The sequence below is a fragment of the Cervus canadensis genome, chromosome 6 (genome assembly GCF_019320065.1).
Source record: "Cervus canadensis isolate Bull #8, Minnesota chromosome 6, ASM1932006v1, whole genome shotgun sequence".
In the NCBI taxonomy this organism is placed as follows: Eukaryota; Metazoa; Chordata; class Mammalia; order Artiodactyla; family Cervidae; genus Cervus; species Cervus canadensis.
This window is the reverse complement of record NC_057391.1, coordinates 68,044,065-68,058,490: the sequence shown is the minus strand read 5'-3', so window position 1 is coordinate 68,058,490 and position 14,426 is coordinate 68,044,065. Positions and strand designations below refer to the sequence as shown.

At 35.2% G+C, this 14,426-nt stretch overlaps 1 protein-coding gene across 5 annotated transcripts in view; it reads right to left on the bottom strand.

Annotated features, from left to right (window-relative positions):
- The window catches only part of MNAT1 (MNAT1 component of CDK activating kinase), a 198,824-nt gene that overhangs the window by 132,233 nt on the left and 52,165 nt on the right, over window positions 1-14,426 (bottom strand). For all 5 annotated transcript variants that reach the window (XR_006270094.1, XR_006270093.1, XM_043472237.1 and 2 more), the window contains exons 4-5: window positions 9,555-9,658; window positions 1,171-1,311 (exon numbers count right to left, since the gene is read on the bottom strand). Coding sequence is in view for 3 of the 5 variants with exons in the window: in XM_043472237.1 (XP_043328172.1) it covers window positions 1,171-1,311; window positions 9,555-9,658 (245 nt within the window). In the remaining 2 variants the exon portion in view is untranslated. The remainder of the gene's footprint in view (window positions 1-1,170; window positions 1,312-9,554; window positions 9,659-14,426) is intronic.

Below are 14,426 nucleotides of genomic sequence, written 5' to 3'. Positions count from 1 at the left end.
TAAAATGATTTAAAATTCATGGTTTGAAACCATAAATACTTTTGTACCAACCTAATACATAATCTTGCTTTCTCTTTTTATTCCTGGTTATGTGGCTTAAATGCTTTTAGGGCAAAAGCACAGTAAAAAAATATACACACATACATTCACTGGTCACAGAATAACAAACAGCATAGCAACTAGTAAACTGAAGAGTTAAGTATGTTAACAACACACGGACACTAATTACATAGCTAGAAAGGGGAAAGGAAGAATGTAAAAAGCCTTTACCAGAAAGGACAATTTCCATGTTGCGATTTCATCAGTATCACATTGGTTTATAAGCATCAAATAATATATTCTCAAATCCATGAAACATTTCATAAACCTTGGTTGTAATCCCTGCTATTATCTAATAATATTGACTACCTGGGGAACTAACAACTAGAAAACACCAATAACTTGCAAGACATTACCATTTCTTTCAAATGTATTTTCCCCATGCAAAAATACAAAATACAGTTCTCACAGAGTAACCAGTCACTAAAACTTCAGCATGAAGCCAAAATGCTTGAAAATGAGCTAGTTATTAGAAAATCAGTAGCAATCAGGAGAAAAGTGCTCTGAAAACATGTTTTAGTCAGTAAGCTGAGAAACACATCAACACTCCATTAATAGTAAACTGGCTTATGTTAATTATAGTATTACTCTGTTATCTGAAAATAAAATGGATATTAACAAACATTTAAAAAAATAAATAAATAGGGGCTTCCTTGAAGGTTCAGTGATTAAGAATCTGCCTCCCATGCAAGGGACATGGGCTCAATCTCTGATTTGAGAAGATCCCACATGCTGCAGAACAAGGAAGCCCATGTGCCACAATTACTGCAGCCTGCGAGCCTAGAGGCGGTGCTATGCAACAAGAGAAGCCACTGCGACGAGAAGGCCACGCAACACAACGAAGAGCAGCCTCCACGTGTCAGAACTAGAGAAAGCCCACAGGCAGCAACCAACACGCAGCACAGCCAACACGTAAGTCAATCCTTGAAATAAATAAATAAAATAAAGGAACAGAAGGTGAACACATGAGTACAAACCATAGAAATGCCATTTAAATACCATCACCCAGTATAACAGGAAAGATAAACCCTGAAGACAAATGTTTTTATCACAATCAACATTAATACATACCAGTTCATCTAAAAGAGCCTGCTTATTCTTCCTTTTTAGAATCTGTTGCATTTGTTCTTCTTTTTGTATAAATAGTCGTCTTTGTTCATTTTCCTGTCGTTCTACTTCTAAAGCTTCTTCCAATTCCTCCTGTTCCCGAGTCTGAAACAGTAACATTTATATATGGCATGAAATAAATTTAGTGACCAAAACTAAGTCTATATCATACTCCATACTACCTTTTTTCAAAGTATAAATTGCTCTAGTCACTAACTGTTTAATAGTGCAGCAGCAGCTCCACTTTAAAAGAACTAGTTTTCTTTCACGCAGACATGTTACTATTAAAGAGAATGACATCTAGCACTAAATGAAATCTAAACAAAGTACACTTATCCCAGCCGCAGGAATGTGAAAACTGCTTAAGACGACTTTATTTAGATTAAACAAAGAAAGCAAAACAAAAACCCAACAACAACAAACAGATCATCTCCATATAAAACTATTAATTGAAACACTCCATATAAAAGACTGGTTCATTTAATAGAAACAATTTTCAAAATACATAAGATAATGAAAAGTTATCATAGTACTTAGCATCTTTACCCCAAGTTAAAATAAGTCTTTCTGATGCTTGAGTTCCAAACAGCATTCATTTAAGGTAAGTTATGAAAAGCTGAAGTTATTTTCTAACACAAGCATATAAATTTCAAGGGTCCTTCCTCTCTGTGGACTAAAAAATTCAAAATCCAAAGCTAATATGTAGAGAGAATGAACTACAGTCCTACATTACTTCCCTTTTATGAAGTTTCTTAGAAATATTAAATACTTCCAGACTCTGAAATTTATTCCAACCCTAAGTCATATTTAAAAGCAGTATTATACCGGCTCTGTTCTTTAAGTTTTATGAATGAGAAATACAGTAATATCTTAATGGCTTTATTTTAAATCCTTGACTGCTGCTCTTAAAAATGCAATACCTTTTTTTAATTCAACATAATACTGAGAATTTATGGCACCTTGAGGCAAATACAGAATAGAGGGAGACAGTATAATATGTTTTGGAATCACTAACATGAATTAACAGAGACCTCACAGAAAAGTATATTTTTATGTAAAATAATATTTACATATTGTTAATCTCTGTTAAGGTTATATCAATTCACAAATCAGATAAACTCCCAGAAATAAACAAGACTCCCAAATGAAAAAAATATTTCCCTTATAATTCAAACTCAGTATATCCAAAATTAAGTTCAGCATTTGGTTTCCTAAAGGTGATCACCCTCCTGTATTCCTGATTTCTGCTAATTGCACACCCACCTCTCGGTCAACTCAAATTGAAACCTCAAAGTCATCTTTATTACTTCTCCCTCAACCCCATCCCCCTTAAATTAAGTCAGTTGCTAAGTTCAAGTAGCATTTCTCCCCTATAATTTTAAAAACCTCTATTACTGAGATTGCTATTCTAACTCAGGCACCCAGTGGAGAAGAAAATTCAAACTTGATCTAAAAAAACTACTAGGAATAAATGTACAAAGTTAGGGGGTAAGATATGAAGGCTGGAAAAGTGAATTACTAGACAGTAGGTTCATAAGCAGAAAAGGATGTCTCAAAATAAAAGTGTTATATCAGCAATAAGTCAAACAAGTGATAGGTTTACACAGAGTATGGTGGTGGCAAAATTAATGGAGTGGTTAATTCCCCGTGCTATGATGGAGGACAGGTAGAGTTAGAAAAGATTTCAGAGTGTTATGGGTTGAATGTGTGCCCCCAAAATACATGTTGAAGTTCTTAACCCATGGTAACCATAAATGTGACCTTATTTGGAAATAGGGTCTTTGCATATGTAACCAAGTTAAGATAGGTAATACTGGAAACTTAGATACAGACACACAGGGAGAAGGCCATGGGAAGTTAGAGGCAGAGATCAGAGTGATGCCAAAGATGCTAAAAGAAACAAAGATTCCTCCCTAGAGCTTTCAGAGAGACCATGACCTGATGACACCTTGACTTCAGACTTCTAGCTTACAGAAGCCTGTTCCTGTAAGAGACAAATTTCATTGTTAGAAATCACCAGTTTTGGGTAATTTGTTTTAAACAGCCCTAGGTAAGTAATACATGAAGGCTGAGCAGGTTTCAAACAGTAGGTATTTAACCCCACTGCAGAGTGGAAGAGTCATTTAGGCAGAGAAAACAAAGGTACAAAGACACGATCAAGCTAGAATGCTTGGTATGACCAAGTCATTAAGTATGAAGTTGGGGAAAGCTCTTGACAAAGCTGGAGAGGCCTGCGAAAGGCAGATGATGGAGAATTGACCATACCATACTAAGGGGTGCATTTATGCCATACTAAGGCAACTGGTAAGACAAAGAATTTAGAAAGATGACTAGAAGCAGTGAAGAATACAGAACACTGGGGTTCAAGACTGAAGACAGGAAGACTCAGATGAATATTTCAATAACTCAAGTAAGAAATAATGAATACTATGTAAAGTAATAATACTATAATTAAGAGGAGGAACTAGGTTTGAAAGACCATAAGGGAAGACTACCAACAGTATATGATTCCCCGAAGACGACATATAGATGGCCAATAAACACGTGAAAAGATGCTCAACATCATTCATTACTGGAGAAATGCAAATCAGAACTACAATGAGGTATCATCTCACACCACTCAAAATGAAAGTGAAAGCGTTAAGTCACTCAGTTGTGTCCGACTCTTTGTGACCCCATGAACTGCAGCCCACTAGGCTCCTCTGTCCATAGAATTCTCCAGGCAAGAAAACTGGAGTGGGTAGTCATTTCTTTCTCCAGGGGATCTTCCCATTCCAGGGATTGAATCCAAGTCTCCCACATTGCAGGCACACTCTTTACTGACTGAGCCACCAGGGAAGCCACACCAATCAGAATGGCCATCATCAAAAAACTACAAACAATAATGGCTGGAGAAGACGTGGAGAAAAGAGAACCCTACTGCACTGTTAGTGGAAATGTAAATTGATACAGCCACTATGGAGAACAGTATGGAGATTCCTTAACAAACTAAGAATAAAACTACCATATGACCCAGCAATTCCACTACTGGGCATATAACCTGAGAAAACCACAATTCAAAAAGACACATATACCCACAATGTTCATTGCAGCACTATTTACAATAGTCAGGACTGGGAAGCAAGCCAGATATGCATCAACAGATGAAAGGATAAAGAAAATATGGTACATATATACAATAGAATATTACTCAGCCATAAAAAGCAACAAATTTGAGTCAGTTCTAATGAGGTGGATGAAGCTAGAGCCTACTCTACACAGTGAAATAAGTCAGAAAAACAAACATCATATATTTGGTAGAACAAATAAGAAAGTAGCATTGACATATACACTCTTTCCAATTATGACTGATTATTATACAGCAGAAACCGGCACACTGTAGAACAATTATGTTTCAATTTCTAATAAAGTTTTTTAAAAAACAGTATATGAAGACTAACCAGATATGGCCTGAACAACTTAGATAAAGAACATAATAGGAGAAATAGGTAGGAGAGAAGATGAAAAAGGTCAGTTAAGATGAACATAGATGCAAAACTCTTCAACAAAATATTAGCAAAACCAAATTCAACAATACATTAAAAGGATCATATACCATAATCATGTGGGATTTATACCAAGAATGCAAGGATGGTTCAATACCCACAAATCAATCAATGTGACATACCACATTTATAAATTGAAAAATAAAAAGCATATAGTCATCCCAGTAGATGTAAAAAGGGATTCTGATAAAATTCAACATTCGTTTATGATAAAACTTTAAACAAAGTGGGCACAGAATGAACATAAAACAATAAAGGCCAAATATGACAAGCCCATAACTAATATTATACTCAACAGTGAAAAGCTGAAAGCATTTCCTCTAAGATCAGGAACAAGACAAGGATGCTCACTCTTGCCACTTTTATTTAAAAAAGTATTGGAAGTACTGTATTGGAAGTCCTAGCCACAGCAATCAAACAAAAAAGAAAAAGAATTCCAACTGGAAAGGAAGAAGAAAAACTGTCAATATTTGAAGATGGCATGATACTATATATACAAAATTCTAAACATGCCACCAAAAAACCTATTAGAACTCACCGATAAATTCAGTAAACTTGCAGGATAAAAAATTAATCTATAAAAATCTGCTGCATTTCTATACACTAACAACAAACTATCAGAAAGAGAAAAGAATCTCATTTACACCTGCATCAAAAAGAATAAAATACCTAGGAAGTAATCTAAGGAAGTAAAAGACCTATAAAAAGAAAACTGTAAGACACTGACAAAAGAAACTGAAGACAACACAAACAAATGGAAAGATATACTCTGCTCATGAAGAATTAGTAGTATTAAAATGGCCATACTACCCAACACAATCTACAAATTCAGTGCAATCCCTATCAAAATACCAACCACAATTTTTACAGAAATAGAATAATTTTTTGTGTGTATGGCAACATAAAATACCTTGAATAGCCTAAACAATCTTGAAAAAGAACAACAAAGCTCAAAGTATCATACTACCTGATTTCAAACTACAATACAAAAACACAGTCTTTAAAAAAACAAAGTACTAGTACAAAAACAGACACAGAGATCAATGCGGAATAGAGAGCCCAGAAGTAAACCCACTTATATGGGCAATTAATCCATGACAAAGGAGGCAAGAATATACAACAAGAAAAAGCCTCTTCAATAAATGGTTTTGGAAAAACTAGACAGCTACACGTGAAAGAATTAAACAGGACTACTTTCTCACACCATCGACAAAAATAAACTCAAAAGGGATTATCTAAGAATTAAGTGTAAGACCTGAAACCATAAAACTCTTACAAGACAACATGGGTAGCATGCTCTTTGACATCTACCCATGTCAAACGGGTAGCATGGGTAGCAAACAATAAATCTGGTAAGAAGTTAATGCCCAAAACATAAAAAAAAAAACAACTCATAGAACTCAACATCAAAAAACAAATAATCTGATTAAAAAATGGGCAAAGAACCTGAAGAGACATTTTTCCAGAAGATACACAGATGGCCTAAAGGCATAGGAAAAATTGCTTAAAATCACTAACCATCAGTTCAGTTCAGTTCAGTCACTCAGTCCGATTCTTTGCGACCCCGTGAACCACAGCACGCCAGGCCTCCCTGTCCATCACCAACTCCCAGAGTCCACCCAAACCCATGTCCATTGTGTTGGTGATGCCATCCAACCATCTCATCCTCTGTCGTCCCCTTCTTCTCCTGCCTTCAATCTTTCCCAGCATCAGGGTCTTTCCAAATGAGTCAGCTCTTTGCATCAGGTGGCCAAAGTATTGGAGTTTCAGCTTCAACATTAGGCCCTCCAATGAACACCAGGACTGATCTCCTTTAGAATGGACTGGCTGGATCTCCTTGCAGTCCAAGGGACTCTCAAGAGTCTTCTCCAACAACACAGTTCAAAAGCATCAATTCTTCTGCGCTCAGCTTTCTTTATTGTCCAACTCTCACATCCACACATGACCACTGGAAAAACCACAGCCTTGACTAGACGGACCTTTGTTAGCAAAGTAATGTCTCTGCTTTTTAATATGCTGTCTAGGTTGGTCATAACTTTCCTTCCAAGGAGCAAGAGACTTTTAATTTCATGGCTGCAATCACCATCTGCAGTGATTTTGGAGCCCAGAAAAATAAAGTCAGCCATTGTTTCCACTGTTTCCCCATCTATTTGCCATGAAGTGATGGAACCAGATGCCATGATCTTAGTTTTCTGAATGTTGAGCTTTAATTACTAACCAATGAAATATCACCTCACATCTGTCAGAATGGTCATCATCAAAAAGACAACAAATAACAAACATTGGAAAGAATGTGGAGAGAAGGGGACCCTAGGAATGTAAATTGGTGCAGGCACTACGGAAAACAAGAAGGTTCCTCAAAAAATTAGAAATAGAACTACAATACAATCAAGCAATTCTGGGTTCTTATCCAAAGAAAAGCAAAACACTTATTTGAAAAGATACATGCACCTCAACATTCATTTCTGCATTATTTAAATAAGCCAAGATAACAGAAGCACCTTAAGTACCCATCAACAGGAGAATGGATAAAAAAAGATGTAATATATAAAATCAAACATTACTCAGACATTAACAAAAAAGAATGAAATCTTGCCATTTGGATTGACCTAGATGGTACTATGCTAAAATTAAAAAAGTCAAAGACAAATACTGTATGATTTCACTTATATTTGGAATCAAAAAAACAAAACAAGTAACCAAAAATAACAAAACACTCACAGATACAGAGAACAAACAGGAGGTTGCTGGGAGGAAGGGGGATGGGGAATGAAAGAAATAGGTGAGAAAGATTTAAGTATGAACTTCCATTTACAAAATAAATAAGTCACGGGTACGAAATTCCCACTGTGGGGGAATATAGTCAACAAAAATACAGTATCTTTGTATCATGATGGTAACCATACAACCATAATGGTAACTTGACTTCTAATGGTGATTATTTTGAAATGTATGTTGCTGTTATTGCTGCTGCTGCTGCTGTTTAGTCGCTGAGTCATGTCTGACTCTTTGTGACCCCATGGTCCTCAGCATGCCAGGCTTCCCTGTCCTTCACTATCTCCCAGAGTTTGCTCAAACTCATGTCCATTGAGTCAATGACGACATGCAACCACCTCATCCTTTGTCACCCACTTCTCCTTCTGCCCTCAAACTTTTCCAGCATCAAGGTCTTTTCCAATGAGTTGGCTCTTCATATCAGTTGGCCAAAGTGTTGCAGCTTCAGCTTCCACAGTAAACCCAGTAATAGTTTCTCTGTCAGAAACGGGTCATCTTATGTGCCTAATTATACAAGAGATTAGTTTTTTCCCCTTTTTTGATACAATTCTGATGTTGTTGGAACAGTGAGACTTCAACATTCACAAAGATATTAAAGGCAAGTTGCTACCTCTGGATAGTAAAAGCATCATTCATATAGTCCACATTCCTTGGGCCACTTCAGAACTGGGCTCTACCCAAAGACACCATAGTTACTGACACACATGAACTTGCACCATCTTAAAAAATGGTCCTATGTCTGTATTTATGCCAACACCAAATAGCTACGTATCACTAATAAATAAAATGCTCATCATAGAATGATCAATTAATAAATGATAATGAATTACTGACCAAAACACTAAGTTATAACAGATCCAGATGCTAAACGCTAACATGAAGAATAAATGTGGTCACTCTAACATGCATTAAACAAAGTACAGGTTGATCATTATACAAATGGGGTATCAGGCATGCTGGTCCTTGGCACAGTTGAAAATTCATGTATAGTTTAGTCTGCACTCCTTATCAGCAGTTCCCTCTGTGTCTGAGGTTCTGCAACCAAGGACTCAATCTCTCAACATGTGGTATAGTAGTATTTACTACTGAAAATAATCCAGGTGTTAAGTGGACCTGCACAATTCAAACCTGTGTTGTTCAAGGGTCAACTGTATTCAATAACCTATCATTATAAAGTTTTCATTAATTAGAAATTCCTACTTTAAAATAATATAACCAGCCTAAAATTAGATCATTCTTTCATTTAAACTCTCAGTATTATTTTCTAGCTTAAAACTATAAATGAAAAAAGCACTCACTTGAAAAGAACAACCTTATTCAGTTAAACAGAGTTAATGCACCAAGTTACCCAGGCATACCTATTGTGCATGTATCTTCTGATGTACCCAGAGAAGGCTACTGGGCAAAGAGAGTAATTTTTATAGCATACTGATGCTCTCAGAAATGAGACACCTTTCTAAGGAAGCCAGGGTGGATATGAACAGAATAAAATGTCAATTCCTCAAGAGTTTTATTGCAGGAAAGAAGTGCCTTAATGAAACACTTGAAGACTATAACAAGTAAATCTTTCTAAGTACAAGATGAAAATATAAGCTATGTAATCCAAACATTCAAGTTATGTAATCCAAACATACCTATATCATTTTTACCAATGATTACAAATTCCTGGTACAGCACCTTAAAAACAATTATCTCACTTTCCCCAAAACTAGAAACCCAAACTACACTGAAGAAACGACAGCTAAACTGTATTAGATAATTAAATCTCTGCATGCATACAATTATTTTTCCTTTATCGAATATATTTTATTTTTTATAGAATATATTTTACTAATGCCATCAAAACTGTTTTTGCTATAGTAATGTGTGCCTCATACCTATATGCTTATATAAATATACTAGTATTTCTGGCCTTAATTTCAGCTAAATTCTTTGTAAATACAACTAGGTTTAGAAAAAGCTTTTTAAAGGATCAGGTGGAAGCATTAGTTTCTAATACAAAAGAAGAAGAAAATACTTGGCACCAACCAGCTTTAACTTATTTTTCTGAATGACATCTTTGTTTTCCTTTTGGTATATCTCCATTTTCTTCTTGGTATTGTCCAAATCCACATTGTTGGTCAAGTTGAAAACTGCATGAGAAAAGAAACAGTGACATGAAATACAGTTTCAACATGCATCTTGCAAAGATAATAAAAACCAAATATCCATCACAATGATTTCTTAGTTCATCAGGTTGTCCTTCCTTTCAGCTCCATTTGTATCTTTTTACTGACCCCCTACTTTATAGAAACTAGTTCTAGTTCAGCAACTATGATTTTCTGAACCAAATATAAGGAAAGACTGTCAGACTATCACACAGACTATCTAAAGACCTGAATACTCTTAAAAAAATCTAAGATATGTGCTCGCCATAGTCACAGTGGATTTGAATTTTATATTGCCCATTTTAACTTTAAAAGTATAAAAAAGATTGCTTAAATTTTTTAAATAAAAAAGTAAGCCTGAAATCTACTACACTAGTCAGAATCAATACTGAAAAGAATCTAAGCTCCAAAAACAGAAAAATTATCCAAAGGAGTAAAAAATACTATCCAACAAAAACAGGTTTTATTCTAATCTTCAACATAGCTGGACATAAGACTAATCATTTCCCATACAGTCTAGATCTGGAAAAGTATGAAATATATAAGAGTAGAAACCTAACAGGGAAGGTAAAGGATAATCTGGCTCCAAAACTGAAGACTGAAATAGTGAGTAAGAGAAGCCACTGAAACGTGTTCAGAAGGAAGATAAACTTTCCGTAAGTTAGAAATATCTTTTTAAAATTCTAATTCAAAGTGATTTTAATTATAAATGCCTAGCTCCCTTCTAAGTTTACATATGCAAATTTAAAGGTTATTATAACTCTGAACAAAAAAATGTTTTTTATTTATATGAATATAAATTCATATTTTAAAGTACTACCCACTGCCATACCCCTTTCAGTGTTAATATAAGCTCATCTGAAGAAGGGTCCTCATCACTGTCTCTCCTATTCCATAATTCAGTTCAGATCTCCCTTGGATTTCTCTAATCTTTATGCTTCTATTATTAGCCCTTCAATTCCTCCTCCAATTACTTACAACTGCTTCCTCTAGCTTGACCTATAAGCAGGTTTGATCTACCCTAAATAATCTGCTTTAATCCATGCTCCTACATGATGACATCAAATGCTGGCAAGGATGTGGAGCAACAGGAACACTCATAAACTGCAGTGGGAATGCAAAATGGCATAGCACTTTGGAAGGCAATTTGAGAGTTTCTTACAAAATGAAACACACTCTTATCATACAATAACAAGTATGATAAGACAACATACAATGCCTGCAACTACACTCCTTGGTATTTATCCAAAGGAGTTAAAAACCATGTCCACACAAAAGCCTGCAAATGAATGTTTACAGCAACTTTATTCATCACTGCTGAAACAACCAAGATGTCCTTCAGTCTTCTGAGTAGATAAATAAACTAGAGTATAGCCAGACAATGAGATATTATTAAGCACCAAATAATAATAAGCTATCAAAGGGTTAGCCCAGATGGTGCAGTGGTAAAGAATCTGCCTGCCAATACAGGAGATGCCAAAGATGCAGGTTCAATCTCTGGGTCAGGAAGATCCTCCAGAGGAGGAATGGCAACCCACTCCAGTATTCCTGCCTGGAAAATCCCATGGACAGAGGAGCCTGGCGGGCTACAGTCCATGGGGTCACAAAGAGTCAGACACCATTGAGCACAGCGCATCAAACCATGAAAAGACATAGAGGAACCTTAAATGTGTATTACTAAGGCAACTGATAAGGCTACACACTGTATGATTTCAACCAACACCCTAAAAAAAGCAAATCTACAGAGACAGTAAAAAGATCAGTGGTTGCCAAGGACTGAGGGGAAGAAGGGACAAATAAGCAGAACACAGAGGTGTTTCAGGGTAGTAAAACTATTCTGTACAAAACTACAATGGAGGATACATGTCATTATATAGTTATCCAAACCCATAAAATGTACATCAAGAGTAAACCCTAATGTAAACTATAGACCTTGGGAGATAACAATATGTCAATGTAGGTTCACTGATTATAACAAATTTGTAATTCAGGTGAGTATGCAAATAGTGGCGGAGTCTGTGTGTATGTGACGTACAAGAGGTATAAGGGAACTCTCTGCATGTTTCATTTAATTTTTCTGTGTATCTAAAACTGCTCTAAAAAATAAAATCTACTAAAAAAAGAAACATCTCATCTGCTAAGAGCTCAAGAAATGCTTGCTAAAATATTACAAGAGGAAAAAAATAAACCAATACAGGTATAGGAGAGACAGACAGAACAGGTAAAGTGGATAAAGAGGTACAAACTTCAGTGCAAAATAAGTTATACGTCACAGGGATATAATGTACATAGGGAACATAGTCAGTGAAGTGAAGTCGCTCAGTCGTGTCCAACTCTTTGCGACCCCATGGACTGTAACCTACCATGCTCCTCCATCCATGGGATTTTCCAGGTAATAGTACTGGAGTGTGTATAGTCAATAATACTGTAATTACTTTCTATAGTAATGGATGATAACTGGTCTTACTGCCATGATCACTTCATAATACATAAAAATATGGAATCACTAAGCTGTACACCTGAAACTAATATAATATCGCATATCAATCACATCTCAAAAAACTAAAATAAGAAATCAATGCTTATATTTATAATTATCTTTATAAATACAGATTGATTTAAATGACCTTTATAATTACAAAACTGAATTATTTAGAAAGGCAAAGTAAGCAAATGAGAAACTACAGGGAAAAAAGTAATCTTTGTTTCTTATGGTATGAATCTACTGAGAAGTTAAGTTAATCAAATTGATATCCTATGTAGAACTTTATTAGAATATTTAGAGCAATTTTAAAAAAATTACAATTTATCACCAAGCTAGACAATGGGCTGATTAAAACTTCTCATTAAATAGAAATTAGAAACAGTAGAGTTAAATTCTAAGTAAAACTGATCTGTTATAGATCATTTCTATTTTATGCTTATTAAAATTTTTATGAATTTTAATGAAACTCAAATAACCTATTTCATTTTTTTAATTTAGAAAGCAAAGGTAATGGCAATGTAATAGATGCAAATCATAATCACAAGTAATACAAATCTCTTTCTTTAAAAAAAAAGAGAGAGAAAAACACTAAAAGTGGATTACAGTTTTGAAAACATCAGATGAGGCGAGTCTCATTCATGATACAATGAATCAGACTGGTATAAGAGCTTTAAAGAAAGAAAAGAATTTTCTATAACAATTATTTGGTCTTTTATCTATCCTGGTTACTGGCTTAGCTCAGATGTTGACCTGTGTTTAGTCAAGTATTAAAAGCCAACAAAAAACCTACTGTATTTTCTGAAAGATTTAATGTTATTTAAGTGCAATTCTGCAGTCTTTTTGGAATCCAGAATTCATAATTAAAGCCCTTAGGACTTTCTCACCCTTTTAAAACAAAAATACCCTAACCAAAAGAATAATATATTTATTATGAAACTAAGGACAAACTTTTGAGATAATCCCTTAGGCCAAAAGGAACAAGAATTTTTATGTTTAGATTGTCATAACCACAGAAAAGGGCCCATTGTCAAAGCTATAAGAAAGTCCATCTTCATATGTGCCCCCTTCTACTGTAATTTTTTTATGCCACTACTCAAAATTCTAGTGTTCTAAACATTTTTATATTCATCATATTCAAAGGTTCATAATGAATTTCTATAACAGTAACTGATTCCCAATTTATAAATCCTCAAACACTGACTCCTTAGCCATCCTACCAACTCTATTCTTTTCACTCTAACCTCTACAGCACCTTCCTGTCTTCCTTCCTACCAAACTTCTTTAAGATGCTTCAAAATTATAGCTCGAAAATATAGATTTTTGTCTTCTCCCACTCTTCTACTACTAATCAGCACTCCATATTCTAGACTCAGGCTATTAACTAGTCTCTGAGACTATCAAGTACTTTCATGGGCTCTGGGAGTTAGGAAAATCTATGTTCAAAGTCTGGTTACATTATATATTAGCAATGTGATCTCCAGAACAACAGTTACACTCTCTGTGCCTCCTCTCCATATGCAAAATAGATTAAAATACCTGTCCCAAGTGTTGTGAAAACTATGCTATTGATTAACACAGAGAGCTCCAATACAGATATCACAAACATCTAACTAATTATCCTTGAAAGAATGAATAAGACACAAAATAAACAGCTACTGAAACAAGGTTTTAAAAGGAAATTAAAAAAAAAACAACTTTTATTTATACCATAGCAATCAGAACAATGACACTTAAGTAAGTGGTGGGAGTCACACCCTAACAAAACTTAAAAGGGTTGAACCTGGTCTTTCCCTCATTTCCATACTCTCCACCCAACAAAACAGTAAAAAAAATAATGCCAGTTCTCCCACTGTTATTTTCTTTTTTTTTTTTTTAATTTTTTTATTAGTTGGAGGCTAATTACTTCACAACATTTCAGTGGGTTTTGTCATACATTGATATGAATCAGCCATAGATTTACACGTATTCCCCATCCCGATCCCCCCTCCCTCCTCCCTCTCCACCCGATTCCTCTGGGTCTTCCCAGTGCACCAGGCCCGAGCACTTGTCTCATGCATCCCACCTGGGCTGGTGATCTGTTTCACCATAGATAGTATACATGCTGTTCTTTTGAAACATCCCACCCTCACCTTCTCCCACAGAGTTCAAAAGTCTGTTCTGTATTTCTGTGTCTCTTTTTCTGTTTTGCATATAGGGTTATCGTTACCATCTTTCTAAATTCCATATATATGTGTTAGTATGCTGTAATGTTCTTTATCTTTCTGGCTT